We start from the raw sequence: 21,766 nt of genomic DNA, 5'->3' as shown, positions 1-21,766 counted from the left end.
TTTGGCGTTTGATACTTGCGTTTCAGATCGTTAAAATAGGCCCCAGTGACTGTGATAATGTTACCTGGTTTAGCTCAGGATTCATCCAAAGTAGGCTAAGTTACAATATGCAACACTTATAATGTAACGATGCATCTGTAGCCTAACATATTCTCGTATTGTAAATGAATGATTTTCTGTCCGAGCAAAACATTCACCACAACTATATGACATCCCGGTAACGCTAACTCAGTAATCTGAAGTGGGTAATAGCCTACATGCTTTCCTCCCGTGGACATTATGAATTTTTTGCTGCATCGGGCACATTATTGTTGCCTTTGTTATTGTTGTTACTATCCCTAGATAACAGTAGATTTGTGTATCTAGTATAGTATTTACACACAATATTCACGTATAAGGGTTTAAGCATGGATATTCTGTTTTGCAGCTATGCAAAAGTAAAAGATCCTTACGACAGCAGGTGTGGTACAGCTTTTGTCCAAAGGGGCCGCTAGAATCAACACAAACTGAAAGTTCCTCCTAGCCACTCTAAGTATTGTGTTTGTGTGAACCAGAAATATGTTAGTATTCTCAGTATGAGCCTTACCGGGTTGCCTTTGCTCTGCATGAGGCTGTGGTCCTGCTGCTCCGGTGTGATGGGGGAGGACTTCAGCGGGGGGGAGAGAGTGAGGTCCCGACGTAGAGGCCGTGAATCCATCTTTTCCCCCAGCTTGTGCGCTGAGTCTTTCCCCCCTTCCCTCCTCTCCTTTTCTTCTCCCCCTTCACGGTTCTTATGCCTCTGTCGTTGCACGGTGTGCGGCCGCTCCTCTCCATGAGCATGACTATGCCCAGGCCTCTCCTCCCCGGGCCCATGGGGCTTGTGGGTAGTGGAGTCTCTGGGCTGTAAAGGCTTCATCTCCATCTCATAATTGCTTATTTTCTCCTCATCCTGCTCCAGTAGCCGGCCTCCCCTACCGTGCACGCCCCTGCGCCCCGACGTCCAAGACGCAGACGAGGACGACTCTGTCCACCTGTCCCCTCTGGCCTGTCTGTGATTGGACGATCCGTGCTCCCGGGCCTTGTGATTGGAGGAGCTGTGTTTGTGTCCATTGGTGCGGCTCGCTCCTCGTCCGCTGAGCACACCTCCTCCTTTCGACAATATCCCTCTCCGCTTGTCTTCGCTCCAGCTGTTGGCCCGCGTGTACTCCCCCTTCCCTCCTCCTCCACTTTCACCTCCCCCACTTCCTCCCTCCATCAACACCTGGATCTCCGTCTGCCCTCCTCCACCACCTTTCTCACCCCTTTCTCCTCCGTCCTTCCCCTTGTCCCCGTGGTCCACGGCACTCTGTCGGTGGAAGCGGGCACTCTTGCTCCGTTGGGACGGCCTGGCAGGGGGAGGAGGGGTGTGGGGCGGTGAAGAAGAAGGAGGGCTGAGATCAGGGGTGGCGGCGTCGTTAGATGGGTCGTCGGAGCCCGCGCTCTTTACATAAAGGTCGGGGCTGTCAGCGGTGCCAGCGCTACTCGACAACCCCTCACCCTCCACCTCGCTGGACACCTGACGTTTGGGACGCTGCACCTCCATGCCTGCAAAAGACAGAAGACATCAGAATGAAGATGGGACTTTTTGGGAGGTGGTGAAACGGTGAGGTGGGGAAGCTACGCTGTCTTCATGCTTGTTGGCATGACACTGCCATCGCTGCTTACTTCTTAAAGGTCCCATGGCATGAAAATTTCACTTTATGAGGTTTTTTAACATTAATATGCGTTCCCCCAGCCTGCCTATGGTCCCCCAGTGGCTAGAAATGGCGACAGGTGTAAACCGAGCCCTGGGTATCCTTCTCTGCCTTTGAGAAAATGAAAGGTCAGATGGGCCGATCTGAAATCTTCTCCTTATGAGGTCATAAGGAGCAAGGTTACCTCCCCTTTCTTTGCTTTGCTCGCCCAGAGAATTTGGCCCACCCATTAGAGAGAGAGACATCATGGCTTTCAAACGAGCAAAGTGGCAGTTGGTGAAGGCCACACCCCCACCCTCCACCTTTCCCCCCTCCTCTCCACCTCAATAGCTACAGACACAGAAATGGCACATACTAAGGAAAGCTCATTGTGGGACTGGCTCTAGTGGCTGTAATTCTGCACCAAGCCTGAATTTCGGGAAAGAGACTTCAGATACAGTATTAGGGGACCACTAAGGTCTATATAAAAGCATCCAAAGAGCACCTTGTCATGGGACCTTTAAAACTTCTTTAACCCTCCTGTTGTCCTCGGGTCAAATGGGACCCATTTTCAAAAAGTTTTTATATCAGAATTTGGGTTTCTTTCAACGAAATTGTCAAAATAAATATCGTGGATGGTTCCATAAAATACTCTTCACAAGTAAAATGATCAGTTCACTACTTTTATTGAATTTGGGGGATTTATTCAATTTTATAGCATATGGAGAAAAAAAGTTATAAAAGAATGTTGAAAAGAACAACAACGTTGAAAGAATCGCAACAAAAATAAAAAAAAACATCGGAAAAATGTGACAAAAACATCAGGAAAGGTCGACGGGAAGACAACACAAGGGTTAAATGACAGCACAATAACTATCAGTACAGGCAACAATGTCATGCATTATCTCCGACGGTATAAGAAAATGATTAGGGTGGGGAGGGGGCTTGACTCTTTATTATTTTTAATATTATTTTTTTAAAGCATAACATTATAATTTTTTTTCTTTGGACCCCACCCAAAAAACAATTCATGGCAAACCTAACAAAATGATGAATATGTCCATCAAATCTTTTACACGATGCCTGAGTGGCATGGCCAGGCCTTTTGGAGATGTTTACTCCAGAAAGAAATGTGTGATCTATCTATTTAGTCTTTTAAAACATTTTTTACAAGAAATCTCCCAAAAAGTTCAAGGATCCTCCCCCTGCTTTTCCAAAGAAATCAATCTACCTCTCTGACCCCCTAATTTTTGTACAGTCCCTTTGTTTTTATCTGCAAACAAATACAAAGGCAATAGCAGAGTACACGATGATGTCCATGCACGACTCAACATAAACATGTTGCAAAATGTCAGCACTGATACTTGTTGACATGGATGTCCTCACAATAGAAACAAACAGCCGCTGAGAGCAGAATAGATGGCAAAAGAACAATCACTGTCATCTCAGGTATCTGTGTGTGGGAGTGTACAGTATGTGTCATAAAGTCAGTGTGTGTGTGTGTGTGTGTGTGTGTGTGTGTGTGTGTGTGTGTGTGTGTGTGTGTGCGTGCGTGCGTGCGTGTGTGTGTCAGTGCATGCATGTTCTTGTGGGTTGGCTACCTGCAGTGCTGTACAGGTGTGAGTGACAGAGGCAGAAACTCAAAGCTGGAGGGTGGTTGACACTGACCTTTATCACCATCCCACACACACACATTTGTTCATGCATGTGTTAGGCACATGTGTTGTTTCGTATGTGTCTGCTTGGCTGGGTTTGTGGATTATGTACATGTGCGGCATACAATATGAGCATATATATGTTGCGATTTTAGTGTGTGTGACCACCATTTCCTGGGTGCTGGAACGAAGGGGAGAACTGCTTGGCGGTGACCCTCGCCATGCGACTCTCCTCCTGGGCTTTCTGAGCTGCTCCTACTGCTGCCTCGGCTTTACCCTGTGCATGAGCCGTCCTGACACACAGAAGACACACAGAATGGACAATAAATAAATCAAACTTTAAACATTCAGAATCATTAGCAGCAGTGTCCAAAAACATTTAAGAAGAAAAAAGTACAGCAGGTTGGAAGGAGATAAGGAAAAGGACAGAACAGAATAGAAAACCATTGTCCAAAAATACTGTAGGAAAAAAAGAACACAATAAAAGTGCCAAAAGTGCACCACAGCATTTCAGTTTTTCACTGATACAGGGGTATTTGTGTTTGAGCCCTCGTTTATTCAATACACACAAGACTCTCAGAACTCAACCTGTTCACCTCCATTAACTTTGTATTGGATTTAGGGATGCAATGATTATAGATTTTGTTGGTACGATTATAATCTAAAAAATGATCACGGTTTCACGCTAATTATGCATACACGAGCGTTTATGTTGTCAAGGAGGTTTAATAAGAACTGCACACACTGCTACACATAACATGCAGTCAGTTAACACTCAGTGTAGCGGAGCCTTTACCAATAATTAACTGTGACGTTTTAAAGCGTCTAGTGCATCCCTAATATATAGTGCTAATAAATATAATTTGATTATTGTGTTTGTGGCCCAAGTGCTGATGGGATACTTTGCAATGTGGGCCCACTACTTTAATGGTTGGAAGAAAAATAAAGTTCAGGTAAATGTATGCAAATTAAGGAATTTGTTTGTCCTCACAATTATTCCAAAAGTGATCTTGTTGATGTTGTTGGGACCCACATAAAAACAAGTTGGTAACCATAATTGTCAAACACACAACTAATTAACCTGACATGGTGGACACCAGTTAGTGTACAGGCACACTAAGCAAGCTAAAGACAATGTTTTCTCTTTGCTTTGACCTTCTGTCCATACCAAGCCAACATTTTTCTCACCTGAAAACAGAACTTTTTAAATTCACTATTTTATGCTCCTTTACTGGTCTGACAGAACAGAAAAATATGTAACAGCTACTGTAAATCGTGAGTTAGGCTGTTTTACATCATAGTGTATTTGATCTAGAGTGTGGATCGGGCCGCATTTTTCTGTCCGAGCCCGGCCCGCGTCCGACAGAGCAGTAACCGAACCCGGCCCAAGCCCAACAGGCATTAAGATATTTATGTCTGAGCCCAACCTGAGCCCGACAAAGTTAAAATCTCATTTTTTTCTTATACTAATGATGCATACGTTTGTTTGTGTGGAAAGCCCGCTTTTATTAAGCAACAGCAGGAAGGCATTCAGAAATGTCAACAGATGAGCGCATCAGCGCACACGGGGCAACAAGCACACATTAACACAAGCCTGCACCTACATGATAAGCTTTTTTAAATATAAAATGTTCAATGCCTTATCGCACTTATGTGACCGAGTCCGACCCGAACCCGAACATCATTTCTAAATATCTGTCCAAACCCGGCCTTGGTTCGGGTATCCATCCTCTAATTTGATCACAGAAAGCCAGAGGGGACAGAACAGAGGTTTAAAGAGCTAAGTCTCCAGATGTTAGCTATGACGCAGACTTGTTGTTTGCCAACTTAAAGAAGACAAAGGCATTTAGCCGTTTTTTTATGACATTTGGGTGTTTCAGTGTGGTTGGAAAACTGTAAGGAAACAATCTGAAAACAATTTGTGCGGACACACATCATTTTCACATGGAAACTGTGTTTGCAAAACTCAAAAATTCAACATTGCGGTAGTGGTTGCTAGGAGCCGTTAACATATTTCACATTGATCAAAAGGTATCCAGCCATCTAGATGGCCTTCCAATACTTAATTAGCAGCTGCTAAGATCTGATTGGTCAACTGTCTCTCCAAACTCGCCAGACTTATAAAGCTTAACGGTATGGTTCCAGAAGTAAAAACCCATTAATTTTCCCCATAAGGATTTTGGGTATTGGCCATAACTTCTATACCAATCAGAGGTAGACTTGCCACGAGCTACAAGATTGTGAAATGAAGGTTTATAATCTTGTAGAAGCAACCCGTTCTCACTCCCAACTCGTCAAATAAGGACGCTTGGGCAGTGGCTCTCAGCATCAGATACGACGCAAAGCACCCTTCAGTGTGTGTGTGTAGAACGCACCGGGCAGAGCAGCAGCTACTTTTATATAGTATAATGAGCGACAGTAGCGAGTAGTATGAAAGACTGAAATTCCGTCGCGCAGATCTCAGAAATGTTATACATTGTTCGTGTGATATTTCATTACTAAATTCACTTCTGAGACTTTTTTATGCGAGAAATCAACTATGTAGAGCTCAAACATGGGCCGTTTTACGAAAATTGTGTGTGTGCGTGCGTGTGTGTGTTTGTGTGTTTGTGTGTGTGTGCAACCAATCAGCGCGCAGGTCATCTAAATATTCATGAGCATACCATATAAGGCAGAAAACATGTTGTTGATTCTAAGGCCAATTCACAGGGCATTATTAGGACCCATAAAATAGCACTCAGGCCATTTTCAGCCCAATCAATGTTACATACCCTATTATGAGACCTTAAGGAACAGTGTGAAATACCCTATATAATCATTCTATCACTCCTTTAATGAAATGTAAATGGACATATTGAATAGGGAACATCACTTTATATTGTATTTTACTGTGTGCCAAGTAACACTAAGGCCTTTTTTCCCTGTGATAAGGGAAACTTAAATAATACAGCTACACACAATCACATCACTGCTGAGCTCATATAAATCATTTATTCTCAGGTATTATTATGAAACAAACGCAAATGCAAATGCAGAGTACACCCTTTTATCCATATGAGAGTTATTTTGTGTTGTTGTGGCCGACAAATGTCATTATAAAAGACAGCTGAGCCAGAGGGTGAGAAACACACAGGGCTACAGTATGAACAGCTACATATTACATGATACCTCACACAGTCGCTAAGGGGGGACAATTATCACAGAGCTACAGTTTAGATGTGGTGGTTTGTATTCCGTATCAGTTTACAGGCTCTGTAGTCATCTGCGCGAAATTGAAATTGTGTTTACTATCAGAAAAGAATTCATCTCACTGCCTCTGCCTGTCGGGCTTTTCACATCTCCTTCATCTCTCCACCTGCTTCTTTACAGCCTTCCTTTCATATCTGCTTCGCTCTTTCTTTAATTTCTTCACATGTTCCTTTCTTCCTCTACCTAATCGCTCCTTCCTTCTTTATCACAATCCCCTTTTCATCTGCCTCTTGTCCCACCCACTCTTTCTAGTTATATCAAACAGATCCTGTCTCTCAATTACAACCCTCTTCTCAACTACTCTCTTTTTCTATTCGCCTATCTTTCTCTGCCTTTCAAAGGGCTCTCCTGTAAAATAGCCTCTCCATCCCTCCCTCCATTTTCTCTGTCTGGGCAGTAACAGTCTTGATGCAGTGTTGCATGTCGATGGCCATTGATTTCCTCTCTGCCTCAATGTTTCTCTTTGCCACTCTCTGCCAGCGCTGCTACGCCAGGCCCACAGAATACTCAACACCGCCGTGTGTGTGAGTGCATGCCTGTTGGTTGTGGGGGAGGTGAGGTGTGAGAATAGAGAAGACTTAGTGACTTACTAGTCTTACTGTTTCAAATGACATAATCACACATGAACCTTTTTGACAGAAGTCTCGTATTCACAAAGTTTTAATGTCATGAATAATCTGCTTGCCATGCAAACACACTCTTGGCACAACCTGCTCTCACCTTGGCTCTCACACCACAACACAAAAGACTCCTTTAGTCTCTCTCTCTTTCTCTCTCTCTCTCTCTCCCATCCTGTCCTCCACAATTTCCTAGTCTCGCTTTGCCAGACCTTTCTCCACAGCGCTGCACAGGAGGGTCTGGCTAGTCCACACAGCATTCTGGGATGGGAGATAAACATGCTCTGGTTTATTGGCATTTCTTTAAACCAATCACAATCGTCATGGGCAGCGCTAAGCCCCGAGCGGAGCCATGTTGCTGCTGCAAAATAGCCTTGGGAAGGAACTTGTTTTGGTGGAACACGTGTACGTTAAGAAGTTGTTTTAGTCGTGCTACAGAAAACTCAGGTTGGACAGATAGTCTAGCTAGCTGTCTGGATTTACCCTGCAGAGATCTGAGGAGCAGTTAACCATAGTCAGGGCTCTAGAGTGCGACCAATTTGGTTGCAAATGCAACCAAAATTTGTAAGGGTGCGACTAAGTTTTTTCCTAGGTTGCACCTAACATCCTCGCATCCACTGCCTCTCCACGAACGAAGCGATGTCGTTTATATCGATATGGTTAAATGTTGCGTTACATGACCCATTCCTTCTGTAAACCCGTGCCTGTGTTTGGATCTCTCCTCCGCGCAGCCCCGCCCCCATTCACACGGCTCCCCTGCAACATGGAGAGACACAGCGCCGCCGGTCCAAACTACTTACATTTGTCTACAGTTTTAATTGTTATTAACACAGCTGTATATTGTTAAGTCTGAGAGGGAAACCTGTATTGGTACCAGTGTTTTCCGCTGGTAACTCTCTATTATTGCCGCCGCCACGGCGAAAAACACATTAGAAGTTATTAAATGCAACTAACTTCAGTTCGTTGAGTAATGGCGTGTAAGACGGAGCCTCCTGGATCATAGTTCATAAAAATGCAGCGCAGTGACGATACAGACATTTCATAGCCTACACAAGACGGGTGTAACGCTGCTAATGAGTCAGCTGTCACTCTCTGAGTAGCATATGCTTCAGTCCATTTTTAAGATTTCGGCCTTTATTTTGATAGGAAAGCTGAAGACATGAAAGGGGAGAGAGAGGGGGGGGATGACATGTAGGAAAGGGCCGCAATTCGGAGTCAAACCTCTATATTTACCAACTGAGCCATCTGGGCGTCCTCTTTCTTTTTTAATCAGTCTGTTATTGTTGTTGAAAACAAGTGAAGGAGCTTTCTCAGAGATATATATATTTTCTATTTTTATATATATATCCTAGGCTATTTATTTTAGATAACTTTCATTTACATGTGTTGCAGCTGTATATTTTCAAACTGGTAAAGGAAACCCTGTCTTTGCATTTTATTTTAATCACAATCTGTTTTAATAAAAGAGCTTGTGAAAAGTGGCTTTGACTTAAAACATTTAGCCCACTTTGTAAAAAAATACAGAGCTATATATCGTGTATCGCCATTCAGCGTTAACGGCGATGCAAGGAAACATTTGGGTGCACCTATATTTTGTGCTGGTGCACCTAAATAAAAAAAGTTAGGCGCACCAGTGCAACCAAGGCAAAAAGTTAGTCTGGAGCCCTGATAGTCCTCAGAAATCCACCGGATTTAGGTGGAATCTCGTGGATATAGACTAAAATTTCCTGTCCCACTCCCGTCTTTTCCCAGGAACAACCTGTTTCAGGATGAATCAACTGCCTGGAGAGAAAAGAGATACCTGTTCAATGGGGGCTTGAAAAAGAAGAAAAAAAGAGCTGCAGGTGGAGAGCAAGAAGAGAGAAAGGAAAAAGAGATGAAGTGAGGTGATGAGGAGGAAGGAACAGGAGTGTGTGACAAGAGGGTGTAATGGAGAATGACATGGGGAGAGACTAAAAAGGAAGATAAAAGGTGGAGTTAAAAGGTGTTACGTATTCAACATCAATGAATCATTAACAGATTAATTGTGGTGAGCCGGCATAATTACAGCAGTGGCCGAAAGATTGACAACCTCTACATTAAAGGTCCCATGACATGGTGCTCTTTGGGTGCTTTTATATAGACCTTAGTGGTCCCCTAATACTGTATCTGAAGTCTCTTTCCCGAAATTCAGCCTTGTTGCAGAATTACAGCCACTAGAGCCAGTCCCACAATGAGCTTTCCTTAGTATGTGCCATTTCTGTGTAAGTAGCTATTGAGGAGGAGAGAGGGGAGGGGGGCAAGGTGAAGGGTGGGGTGTGTGGTCTTAACCAACTGCCACTTTGCTCGTTTGAAAGCCATGATGTCTCTCTCTCATGGGTGGGCCAAATTCTCTGGGCGGGCAAAGCAGAGAAAGGGGAGGTAACCTTGCTCCTTATGAGCTCATAAGGAGAAAGATTCCAGATCGGCCCATCTGAGCTTTCATTTTCTCAAAGGCAGAGCAGGACACCCAGGGCACGGTTTACACCTATCGCCATTTCTAGCCACTGGGGGACCATAGGACAGCCTGGGGGAATGCATATTAATGTTAAAAAACCTCATAAAGTGACATTTTCATGCCATGGGACATTTAAAGCAAAAGGAGGGGTTTATGACAGGGCTGTCCATTGGCTCTGCTCTGGTTTCATATAGAGCTGTTTAGCCATTTAGCAGGTATAAGGTTTACAGTGTTCACCATCTAACGCTCAAATTGAAATGTTCGACTCGTGGTGGCATAGGAGGAAAAGTCAGGCAATCTTTAAAGTCATTAGGTTTTATTCTCACAATGTATGTCTCATGGCATTTTATTGCAAATACCATATTGGTCTGAATATAAGACGACCCTGATTATTAGACAACCCCCTCTCTTTCAAGACAAATATTTGGAAAAATACTTTGAAGACCATTTCTTGTTTTTATAAAGAAAATAATTTTATTTGAATATAATTCTAATAAAAACAGATTGAATTAAACAAGGTAGGCTGTTATTTTTAACATCTTAAGTTGTAAATAATATTTTCAATATCTTTTTAGATGAAAGTGTCACATTCAAATTAACGGTAAATATTTCCAAGGCCTTCAGCTGAATGACTGCTCTGGTAATGGGCATCATTCCGTTTTTCAGTAATCACACACTCTCCTCGACGCTTTGAGGACCACGGTAAGATTTTGGGCCGTAACATAGTCAACGCGAGCAGCTTTGTTCCTGTGGAAGATTTTGTAGAAAATGGCACAGATAATTACAAAAAGTGGTGTGTATGTCGCTCCTCTCGCTTTCCCTCACCCTCTCTCTCCTGCATTTCCTGCAGCCTATCAAGGAGGGTAGTCTCACATGGATCCATAATCGGCCTGACGCTCTTACGCTTCCTTTTACCACCACGGGAGGCTGATGATGTCGGGCTGGTAGGGGGGATGAGATGGTGGGGTAACTGCACAAACAGTCGAAGCTACTAGTGTCGGGGTGGTCGGAGGGTGAGATGGAAGTGGGGAAGGGGTAAGTGGTAGAAGAAATATAACATATAGTTACGCATAGTATTGCGTGCATCGGCGCGTAACAAAACCTGTGACGACACATTTTGCTACGCATCGACGCATAATGGCGGCCGGAGCGCAGCGATGCGTAGCCTTGTGGACGTGTATGTGTACTGATGTGTAACCGCCCTTACTCTGGCTGTTTGCGTGTTCAGACGGGGTATCATCTCAATGACAACGTCTCATTGCACTTCCGTTCTAACTTCTGACTTTTAGGCTTTTCGTAGCTGGATATATCATTTGTTGCGTCTAAATATGACTGTGGATAACGTTAGTGATAGTGAGATGCTTGCTACAGTTACACTTCTAGTGATGAATCGGCGATAACACATTTTATTTCGTTGATTCACTACTTTGTTCTAATGCCACTGGGCGGCGGGCGCTCTCTCCCTTCAGTCTCTCTCTATCTCGCTTGACCATATAACGTTCCCGTCCTTTCGGGCAGTCGTTGAGGCTCCGTCTAAAACTCTGCCATTTCGACCAGCTGTTTGTAACATTAAAATAAAATGGATTATGGATAATTTCATGTCTTATAGCTGACTTTACCAGCTGACTTCTCTTCTATTTGTTACTGTTGAAACCAAACAGGTGACGTCCCTTACATTCTAAAACCAGCCTCTGCGACTTGAACAGCTGAGTCGTAGCGCGACCATCAGCTGGTTTGAGTCCAGCTGAGACTTTGTTCGAGACAATCGCTGTGTCTCTCCCATGGACTGTTAATATTAACAGACAAAGCATCCGGTTCGGCGAAGTGCTGCAAATGCGGAAGTGCCTTAAACCTGAATCTGAATTCCAGCAGGTGGCGAGCAGTTGCAAAAGTAGTTTGGTTTCTGTAGAAGTCTATGAGAAAGTTACGGACTTCTCACTTGATTTAACCCAGTAAACATTTTCATAACGAGTTTAAGCTCTCAATCGCTAGTTTTAAGTCTTCTGCAATACAGAATTATGTTATTTTTTTGAATAATGGTCTGCGATATAGCAGGGGATGTTTTAGGGCGTGGCTATGATGTGATTGCCAGTGAAAGTGTGTAACGTAACGTGGCTCCTCCCTCACTGTTCCCTGTCGTCTAAAATCGTCACATCCTCAACCAGGATGGCTGCGCCCGTAACGACAAACTCAACGACTCATAGCACAGTGCCACAAACCAATGGGTGACGTCACACATGCTCTGTACATTAATATTAACAGTCTATGGTCTCTCCATGTTTCAGGCCCTGGCACTAGCTAGCTGTGAGGCACAGTGACTTGCTTCAGTTATGAGGGCAACATGCGTTTTACTCGTTTTGTGTTGTTGGCGACATCTGTTGTTGTGGGTGTATTACCATAAAAAAAGTCTAGACCCCAAATATGAGACGACCCCACTTTTTCAGTTGTATTTCCAGGTCAAAAAAAGTCTTATATTCCAAACATTACGGTAATCCAAAAGTTGATCATTATTTCAATCTATACCAAAGTGGTGGACCAACGGACTAGGCCTACTGACATTGCCATCCCTAGAGCCGTGTGGCTAAAAATACCAAATATATGCTGATTCAAGCCTCTCAGATGTGCTGATTTACTGCTTTCCCTTCTTTTAACATTGTGAGCATTGCTCATGTATTGTAGAGGTAAAGCTAGTTATCTCCAAAATAATACAGTATAATAAATACAACTGTAATCAAATTCTCATTTGTTCCAACAGAACACAGTTTGGATGCTTACTTTACAAAATATTCTTGGACAGCCAACACAAAGGTTAGATTTATGCTTTATTATTCATTTTCAAACAGCATGCTTTACTTTTAGAAAGGACAACTTTTTATGGAAAAAGAATAACCAAGGAGTTTGGCAAAGGTAACACTCTCTTTATCTTTTTGATAGAATTGCTGGAGTTGTCCAAAAAAATACAGATCAGGACAAAATCACAATCTTCCAATAATTTTGGCTTTAACACAATGGAGGTTCCGGTCTTGAAAAAGGGACTTTTCTAATGTAACTTGTAGTCCCACAATATAATGTAATTAGCTAATGATATGACGCTTGACTTTGGAAGTAATGCAAGGTTACTATTTTAGGTAGTAAATTAGCCTGGCATGCTAACAGCTAACTGCTAAGCTTACGTTACAGCAGATCAATACACCGTTTAACCCTTGTGTTGACTTCAGGTCACAATGACCCATTTTCAATTTTTGTTTTATATCAGAAAATATGGGATGTAGAAATAAGTGCTGAAAATGTGTAGAAGAAAAATTTAACAATTTCAAACGTTGGAAAAAGCAAAAACAAAGGCGTCAAAAACATCGAAAAAGGTTGACAGGAAGACAACACAAGGGTTCATGAATTCCTTATTATGTTGCTCTTGTGTTTTTGATTTTGGTGTAGCTTAAAATAAAAGACAACCCTCCTAACACTTTGTACCGAGTATCACTCTTACTACAGCACTAATGCACACCGCTTTAACGTGTAGAAATCTAAAGCTTGGCAGGTCAGCCGTGCAGTTGCTAAGCTATGATAAGACAATCACTGTTCGGGGAAGGATCAATTATACCCTGCAGGTGATTTGAGGGGGGATGATGGGGAATGTCATTCCCCTCTATATCCACTAGTAGCGGAGAGAGCGCAGGGACCGAGGGATTGTTTAGTGGAATATGTTTGTCTAGTCTGCCTGACTCATTAATCGTTTAACTGGGTTTGTGCAAGTTAGAATCTATGGCCCCGACCATGGCTCGGAAATCGGAAAGCTTAAGACCACGATCAGACAGAGCGCGTTTTAGTAGCCTGGGGTGGCTTTTTGTCATTGTTTTCAATGAGAGTTAACCTTTTTGCTAGCTGCTTTTGCGTTGCTGAAGGCCTCTTGGTTTATTCTTGGAGCACCCTGAATGTTTGAGTTGAAAAAACTTCAACTCAGAGTGGAAAAAAAACGCCAGACATCATTTACTTCAAAGCAGAAAAACTGCTGGCTGAGGAGGGGTGATTTGAGAGTTGCCTAGCAGGGATCACAAAAAGACGCAACTGGTCTGATAGGGGCGTATTCAACAAGAAAGGCAGTGCAGTGCGCCTCGGGTATTCCAACTTGCTGATCGCGGCCTGTGTATTAATAAATCCATAGCACTGTCTGTGGTGTTGAAGTAGCAGACAAATTTGCAATTGGGACTTTTTCTTTGAGCCCCGCCCTTTTGTCAGTTTTGTTTTAGATCTATAATATTCTCTGAACTATATAGCTGCGGGCGGTGTCATGGAAAGTTGTTAATGAGACAGTTGAACGAAACGAACCGTCCCCCCCTGGTAAAAAAATTAAGTATTGCATACACTGCCAAAGGGATGCCAAAGCCAAAAGGACAAGGGAGATAGAGGACAGAAGAACCAAAGCAAACAGTAGATGGAGGACACAAAGGAAAAAGAAAAACGCAGGCACATCAAGGTGAGGTGAGAAGAAAGACAGGAAGAGAAAGTCTAATCCAGGAATCTGCTAAGCTCCTCCATTATCTCATGTCACTCTTAACCAGCTGATGAGGATGAGGGTGATTCATACATGAACATCTAACAGAGCTTTCTGGTTTGCATCACTGCTAACAGTATGTGTGCATGCGTGTGTTAGGCTTTAGGCTTGCAGATGAAACAAGGTCACAGGATTGTAGGGAATGGCTCCATCCACAAAGCACAGTGAGTCACTGGTGTGTTTATCTGGAACCAACTAATCACAGGTAGCCTGATGCCACATCAGTTACATCAGCACTTGTGTCATCAGTGATTAGGGTACATCAGCTAAGTATACACACACACACACACACACACACACACACACACACACACACACACACACACACACATATACATACAAATCTGGGATTTGCTGTAACATCAGGCATGTGGACATCTGACAAAATTTCTATCAGCCCTGGGATTTTGTACTGGAGCCTAAACCTGACCTTTGACCTCTTTGCCTCCTGACATGGATCAACATCAAAAAGTTGGATAAACGTTCATAAACAGCCTATGAACGCATTTGAAAACACACACACTCCAACAAAGTTGGACAAAGAGCTGCATCATCCTTGAACTAGATTGCTATTGTGCCTTCATATAGCTCCAAGAGTATCTGCAGCGAATATCCTGTGACTTTGTTTCACTTCTCAGGGTTTTTCCTAGTGTTCCACAAGGAAATACCCTGCTGTTCTGTTCTGGGACACACAGAGAGAGAGAGAGAGAGAGAGAGGGAGAGAGGCTGTCCTGTCCTGGGCTATGCTGCTGTCTGAATCTGGGTTAGACATTTCTGTGTGTGTGTGTGTGTGTGTGTGTGTGTGTGTGTGTGTGTGTGTGTGTGTGTGTGTGTTGTGTGTGTGTGTGTGTGTGTGTGTGTGTTGTGCGCATGTGTGTGCCACAAAGAAAGAGTTGGTTTAAATACTTGTATTGAAGTATTGTATGTACAGTTTGGATCATAACAGTGAGTCAAGTTGGATGTTTGCAATTATCCGAGAAAACCAGCAACCTGCATCACCCACCTTGCCTGTCGGCACAGAACTTCGCAAATATTCAGAGCGTCACCACTTTCACCGAAATAGTTAAATGGGCATGTTACCTCCTGCTCCTGCTGACAAGATTCAGCAAGACCTCATCTCAGACACCGAAATATATATATATATATATATATATATATATACTGTCAACTTATTCCTCTCTTGTTTGAAGTATTTTAACTTTTTCATTGTTCTGCGGGTTGACATCACTTTGTCAAGGAGTTGTTGAACTATATAATTGAACTGAATAATTGGCAAAACACAAAGATCCTTTGTACAGTTAATACTGACTAAGTTTTCAAAAAAGCATTAACGATTATCAGTGACCCTACACATCCTCTATGACTACTTTAAACTGATGCCACCAGGAATGTGTTTTAGATTTCCTCTAAAAGTTTTATCCCAGAGATCATCAGACTTGTGAACAGCCATAGAACAAGACCAGTTGACCCTGTATATAGATTAGTAATGCACTTGCACTTTAAACACTTTTTGACATAATTTCCCTTTGTAGTGTTGGATATTGTTGGCCATCTGCAGATTGGAGATAATCCCTGTGTATCTCAATTCTTTCTAACATTGTCATATATGTATTATTAGAATGTTTTTATGCGTGCAATTGAATTGTTTATATGCATTTGTGTTTGCAAACTCGCTTCCCTCAAATTGCCCCTTGAGAGGCGAAGATAAGCTTTATTATTAAATTGAAAGTAACAAGTCACAAAAGAGACATGCCATGACTTTTCTATTGGTAACAATTACATAAATCTAACTTTATAGTGGAGTACTGGATGGGTTAAGATGAAAGTTAAGACATTCATGGTCCCCATAGGATGAATTTCTAATAATTCTGATGATCTGCTAGCAACATTTTTTGCTTTTACTGAAATATCTCAACAACAACAGCCCTATTCGCACAGGATTTGTATCATCTAGGGACCACGTGTGATTTAGAAATTACCCGACAGACAACCTGCATAATTATTACAAAAGGCAAGAGGTCAGCAGGTAATACTAGTCACATGCGAATAGGGCTTGTAAGGATTGCTATGACTTTGGTATATATATTCATGTTCCCCTCAAGATGTACGGTAATAACCCCAGTGATCTCTTAACTTTCCTCTAGCGCCATCATCAATTCAAAAATTGATTCGAGGTTGCACAGCTTCAAGTATCTTGGTGTCCATATCACACGGAGTCTGACCTGGGACCAGTGCATACTGACTCAGTGCTGAAAAAAGCAAAGTAGAGACAGTTTCACCTCAGGCACCTGAGGAAATTCCGGCTATCCCCTCAAATACTAAGGAGAAACTTCACTGCCTGGTACGGAAACACCACAGAACAAGACCTGTGGTTTGTTTGACTGAACACACAATAGGCGGTGCCCTACCCTGCCTGAAGGATATTTATCACTGCAAGAAAAAGGCTAGGAGAATCATTAAAGATACAAAACCCCTCGGGTAACAGTCTTTTCTCCCTGTTGAGGTTGGGTAGAAAGTACCAGATACACCGGGCCAGCACTGAGAGCCTCAGGGGAATCTTCTACCCTCAGGCCACTAGGATCCTAAATGAGGACACTGCCTAAGACTGCCCCTCTGACAGCATAAAATTTCCCTGGAATTGTATTTTATATGATTTCTTTACATGACAAATTAATTGATTGAGTGACTTTGTTTAATGACCAAATACCTGCAACACTAATGCCATTCCCATCACCCTGCTGTAGTTTCTGCTTAGTGATAATTAGAAGATGTTAGCATGGTAACATGCTAAATATATAGTGCAGTCTATTTGTACTTGAAAGTCGGATTTTCCGAGGTCAAAGTCGGAAATGCCCCCTGACCTCGGATTTCCGAGTTTGGAACTCGGACAACTTTGCAGTACCCCGAGCTCAAAATCCAACATGGATGCCCCGTGCATTAACAGTTGTGAAAGCTGTAGTAACATACAGTTATTAGCACCTCTGTCTTATTTGTGTCTCAATAAATCAGTCATACACATAGTCCTGTCCAACTTCTATCTGTGGACATGTTGTTACGCTGTTTGTATGCACAAAAAACAGTGTAATGCGTTGTTAATAAATGGTATTGCTAACAATGGCTAACCTGGCTAGAGCCTACCCCACAATGAAAAAACCGACTTGTAAATAGAACGCATTCAACTCAGGTGTGATGTCATTCCCTGCTCCGGCTTCCGAGGTAAATGGAACGCACTATAATGTGTTAGCGTTTATCTGGAAGCATGTCAGCAGTGCTTTACGCAAGCAGGCCTGTAAACTCTTTGTCTTGTCTCTCCTCTGCTACTCTGACTGCCCTCATGAAATAGGTTAATTCAAGTACTTTTTGTATTGAGATTGGGGTTTATCTGCTTTAAGCATGCAAAAAAGTGGCACCCTACTTTAAACAAGGACACTCTGTCCCTCCCCAAGCTCCTGCCCTCTAAATATCCGAGCACAATCCTCTTCAGCATACATTAGCTGATGGTTGTTGAATGTTCTGACCGTGTATCTTTACAACCTTTTTTTTTTTTTTATGTCTATACCATGCCGGATCACCTGTGCGTCCAAATTACAACTTGTCATTGTTGAAACCCACAAAACTTTTAAACTTCCTGTTAAACTTATGTCGACCTTACACCAAAAGACTTTTAAAGCGATTCCATTGTCGCAGACTATTTTCCAATATCGGAATTTAATCATGAGAATCTTGCTAGGGTTGTCAGTCTTTTTCCCGTCTTGACGTTCCGAAAAAATCAAATGTGTTTGATATTTTCGGAAGTTTTAAGTCTTGGTAGTGAAGTTAAATCACATGAACATTGTCAACAACCAATGGGTGCGCTCCCTCCAGCACCAAACAGGAAGAAGCAAACGGGTAGAGCCTGAGTTGTTTATTGTTGCCATGGCGCCGTGCTAAGCTAAACGCTAAAGAGGGAAAGTTGCCGATTTTCAACCCTTCAGGAGCGTGTCATCCAAAGGGAGTTTTACCGGCAGATAAACGCAGACGTCCAGGCACTGCTGCCATTCATCTGAACATACAGCAGAACCATAGATCGTATATTAATGAACAGAGCATGTGTGACGTCACCCATTGGTTTGTAGAGATCTGCTATCCGTCGTCGAGTATGCCATTACGGGCACAGCCATCCTAGTTGCGGATGTGACCATTTTAGACAAGAGGGTGGAGTGAGGGAGGAGCTGCTTACACTCTACGTTACACACTTTCACTGGCAATCACATCATAGCCCCGCCCTAAAACACCCCCTGCTTTATCGCCGATTTTAAAATCAACGAGACCATAATTCAAAAAATTAACATCATTCTGTCTTGCAGAAGACTTAAAACTAGCGATTGAGACCATAAACTCATTATAAAAATGTTTACTGAGGTAATAAATCAAGTGAGAAGTGGGTCACTTTCTCATAGACTTCTACAGAAACCGACCTCCTTTTGCAACCGCACGTGTCGCCCCCTGCTGGAATTCAGATAGAATGCAGGTTTAAGGCACTTCAGCATTTGCAGCACTTCGCCGAACCGGATGCGTTGTCCATTAATATTAACAGTCTATGAGCAGAACAGAAAATCGGCAAACTCTCCCTGAAGTTACTAGCTAACGCTTGCAGTAGCTAGCTAGCTTAGTTAAATTTTTCAAAACAAATCTAGTTGTAGTCTTGCAATTTGCAACCCTGCAAGCTCTCCAGTCTTTACATATTATGACAGTCTTTAACATTAGATGTGAGATGATTGTCTTTAGACGTGAGATGGTGCCAGACTTTAGTCTTTTCAAACTCTGTACAAAGTCTTCTAGGGTATGGTAGGCATTAAATGGTTTTCAGGCAAAAACTTCAAGGAGATATCAGGGGACAGAGTAAAACAAAGACATATAAACTTCTCCCAGACAGGCGGCCAATGATTGTTGAAACAAAGAGAGACACAGCCACTGGATAATAGACAAAGAGACAGAGAGACAGATGTAAACCGTCAGACTGACAAAGAAGCAACAGTTTGACAGCCAAAGACAACTGACAGCCAGGTGAAACTAATAAATAATACAGTTTGAAGAGTCTTAACATCAATAAATCGCTGGCATGTTAATTTGGAGGCAAATATATAGTTACTGTATACAATGCAGATCACCTTACCAGAGGCTATGGGAAATGTGGTTGTACATTTAAGAAACACAACTCCTGTCAGCAAAATGCTTTGGTGAATATCTTGACCATTTCTTTCCAATAATTAACTAATAAAAGTATCACAATTAATGTAAAAATTATATTTTGATAGCTAAAGTAAAATGTTATAGGTATCACCTTTAAAAGAATAAGTGCTTGTTTTCGTCATATCAAAAAAAAGATCAATATCAATTTCACCTCTCTATATGCATAGGTCCAAAATGGGTTTAGCCTAGCCTACCACAAAGACAGGAAGCAGTGGAAAACAGCAAAAATGATGCCCGTCGACAACTTCAAAATTGTCTGACATGTTTTACAAACGTGTCGGACTAATTTCTGGTTCTAATCACAGGGATGAAACTTTAAATGATTTCCTCATCTACAAAAAACTTGGTAAGAATGAAAGCATTGAAAATGGCTGATAAATACAGTTTATTTATAACAGTTAATGCATCCATAGGGGAAAATTCAACATCAACAGATATAATAACGAAGAAGTTAGTTAATATCATTATCTGCAGCAGTGGTTCCCAACCCGGGGTCCGGGCACCCCCAGGGGGGGCAGCAAAGATCACAGGGGGGGCGCAAGTCTTTATCTGGTTTGAGGTTGAGGTAAAAAAAAATTATATTTGCACATGTTAAACAAAATATGATAATACACTAGAATATATAATGTATACAAAAGTCTGTATGAAAACTATATATTTTGTTGTATACTCGTTTTTCCTGCCAAAATGCGAGCAAACCATATTATCCACAAGTCTGAGGTCATGAATTCCTGTAGCACTCATTCTGATGAATACCACTATAGCTCACATTAAAAACTAATGCACAACAAAAAAGCAAATTTTCTTCTGGATATGTTTTGTTTTACTGTATATTTCAATTCTCCAACTGAAAAATATAATTCGTGAACCAGGGTAAGTGAATTTTGACACCCTTTAGCCATGATGCTCTGTTGAAATCTATGAGGGATATTACCATATCTTTTGATACCTACCCGCTGAACTTTACTTACCCACATACAACCACCCTCCCCTTTAAACTAACCCCCCCCCCAAACCCTACTTCACACATACACACATGCTCACATCCAAGATTCTCTTACCCATCAAAATATCAACTCTCTCCCCAGCGCCCCATCCTCTCCCTGTTACTGCATACTTTTATATGTTTATATTTCCATTTGCTATGCTACTTGCACGAGTACATTTACAATATTTGCACGTTTATAATCCCATCTGCTGTCCTGTTCCTTGTTCCTATTTTCTTCCTGCTCCTTAGATACATCTTACCTCACTTGCAGAGTGTATCAATAATTCTGAGTCTGTAAATAATGTTGATAATGTTAATAATATTGTGTTTTTTTTAATCTAGTGTGTATGTGCCCACCACCCGCACTGTTTGTTGGAAGCCATTGACCTACATTTTGTTATTTGACTGCACATTGTGTCAATGACAATAAAATTGAATTTAATTGAATTATAATTGGCTGACGGGCTCAAACTGTGAAAGCACTGGTATTACACTATATTTAAATTGACGGTCCACTGTATTTCAGATACAACCTAACAAAACGTACCGCTTCTATTAGCATTAGGCAGTGTTGTGCCTGAACGCGTTCATTGAACAATAGTTCATGAACTCGTTCATATTTTGGGCGAACATGAACTGAACGTACTGTATTACTGCCTGATGAACGTTACTGTGAACTCGTTCATTCTGGTGTCTGTGAACGGCACGCTCTCTCAGTTTAACCTCGTTCAATAGGGTGCCAGATTTCTATAGAGCCTTGCAGGCGAAAACCCGGCTAAAACACACCATAAACAGGGCTTAATACATAGCGGAAAAAACACCCAATCTGGCAACACCAGCCACCAGTGTTGCATAGCCGCATGCATCATCAAAACAAAAAGCAGCATGGTGTCGACAGCAGCATGTAGCCGACAAAGCAGCAAGGAGGCGTCGTATGATCATTTAAACGAGTTTTATGACAAGGTCAGTGAGGATGGGAAAAATCGTACATTTCTGTGCAAACTTTGCCCAAAAGAAAGTCCGCACTTCAGTCACATCCACAGCAAATCTGAAACGGCACATTGAACTGAAGCAACATATGGAAAAAAAGAACTATGAACTAGTTGATTTTTGGAACTGTGAACTTAGTTCAAAATTTTGAAGTATGAACTATGAACTGAACTAGTTCATTTTAAAATTTGTGAACTGAACTTTGAACTAGTTCATGTAGAAAGTGAACTTTCCCAACACTGGCATTAGGATTACATGTGACAACGTTTTGGTCCATTCATCAGGGTATTTCTAGTTATGCTTGATGTTATTATCT

General features: G+C 42.1%; 1 protein-coding gene across 1 annotated transcript in view; it reads right to left on the bottom strand.

Annotated features, from left to right (window-relative positions):
- jph3b (junctophilin 3b) overlaps positions 1-21,766 on the bottom strand; it is a 75,451-nt gene that overhangs the window by 18,532 nt on the left and 35,153 nt on the right. The window contains exons 4-5 of the mRNA XM_039808976.1: positions 3,515-3,639; positions 587-1,563 (exon numbers count right to left, since the gene is read on the bottom strand). Of these exons, the coding sequence (XP_039664910.1) occupies positions 587-1,563; positions 3,515-3,639 (1,102 nt within the window). The remainder of the gene's footprint in view (positions 1-586; positions 1,564-3,514; positions 3,640-21,766) is intronic.

The sequence above is a fragment of the Perca fluviatilis genome, chromosome 8 (assembly GCF_010015445.1).
Source record: "Perca fluviatilis chromosome 8, GENO_Pfluv_1.0, whole genome shotgun sequence".
NCBI lineage: Eukaryota > Metazoa > Chordata > Actinopteri > Perciformes > Percidae > Perca > Perca fluviatilis.
The sequence above is the reverse complement of the archived record's forward strand: the minus strand, read 5'-3'. Positions and strand labels throughout refer to the sequence as shown.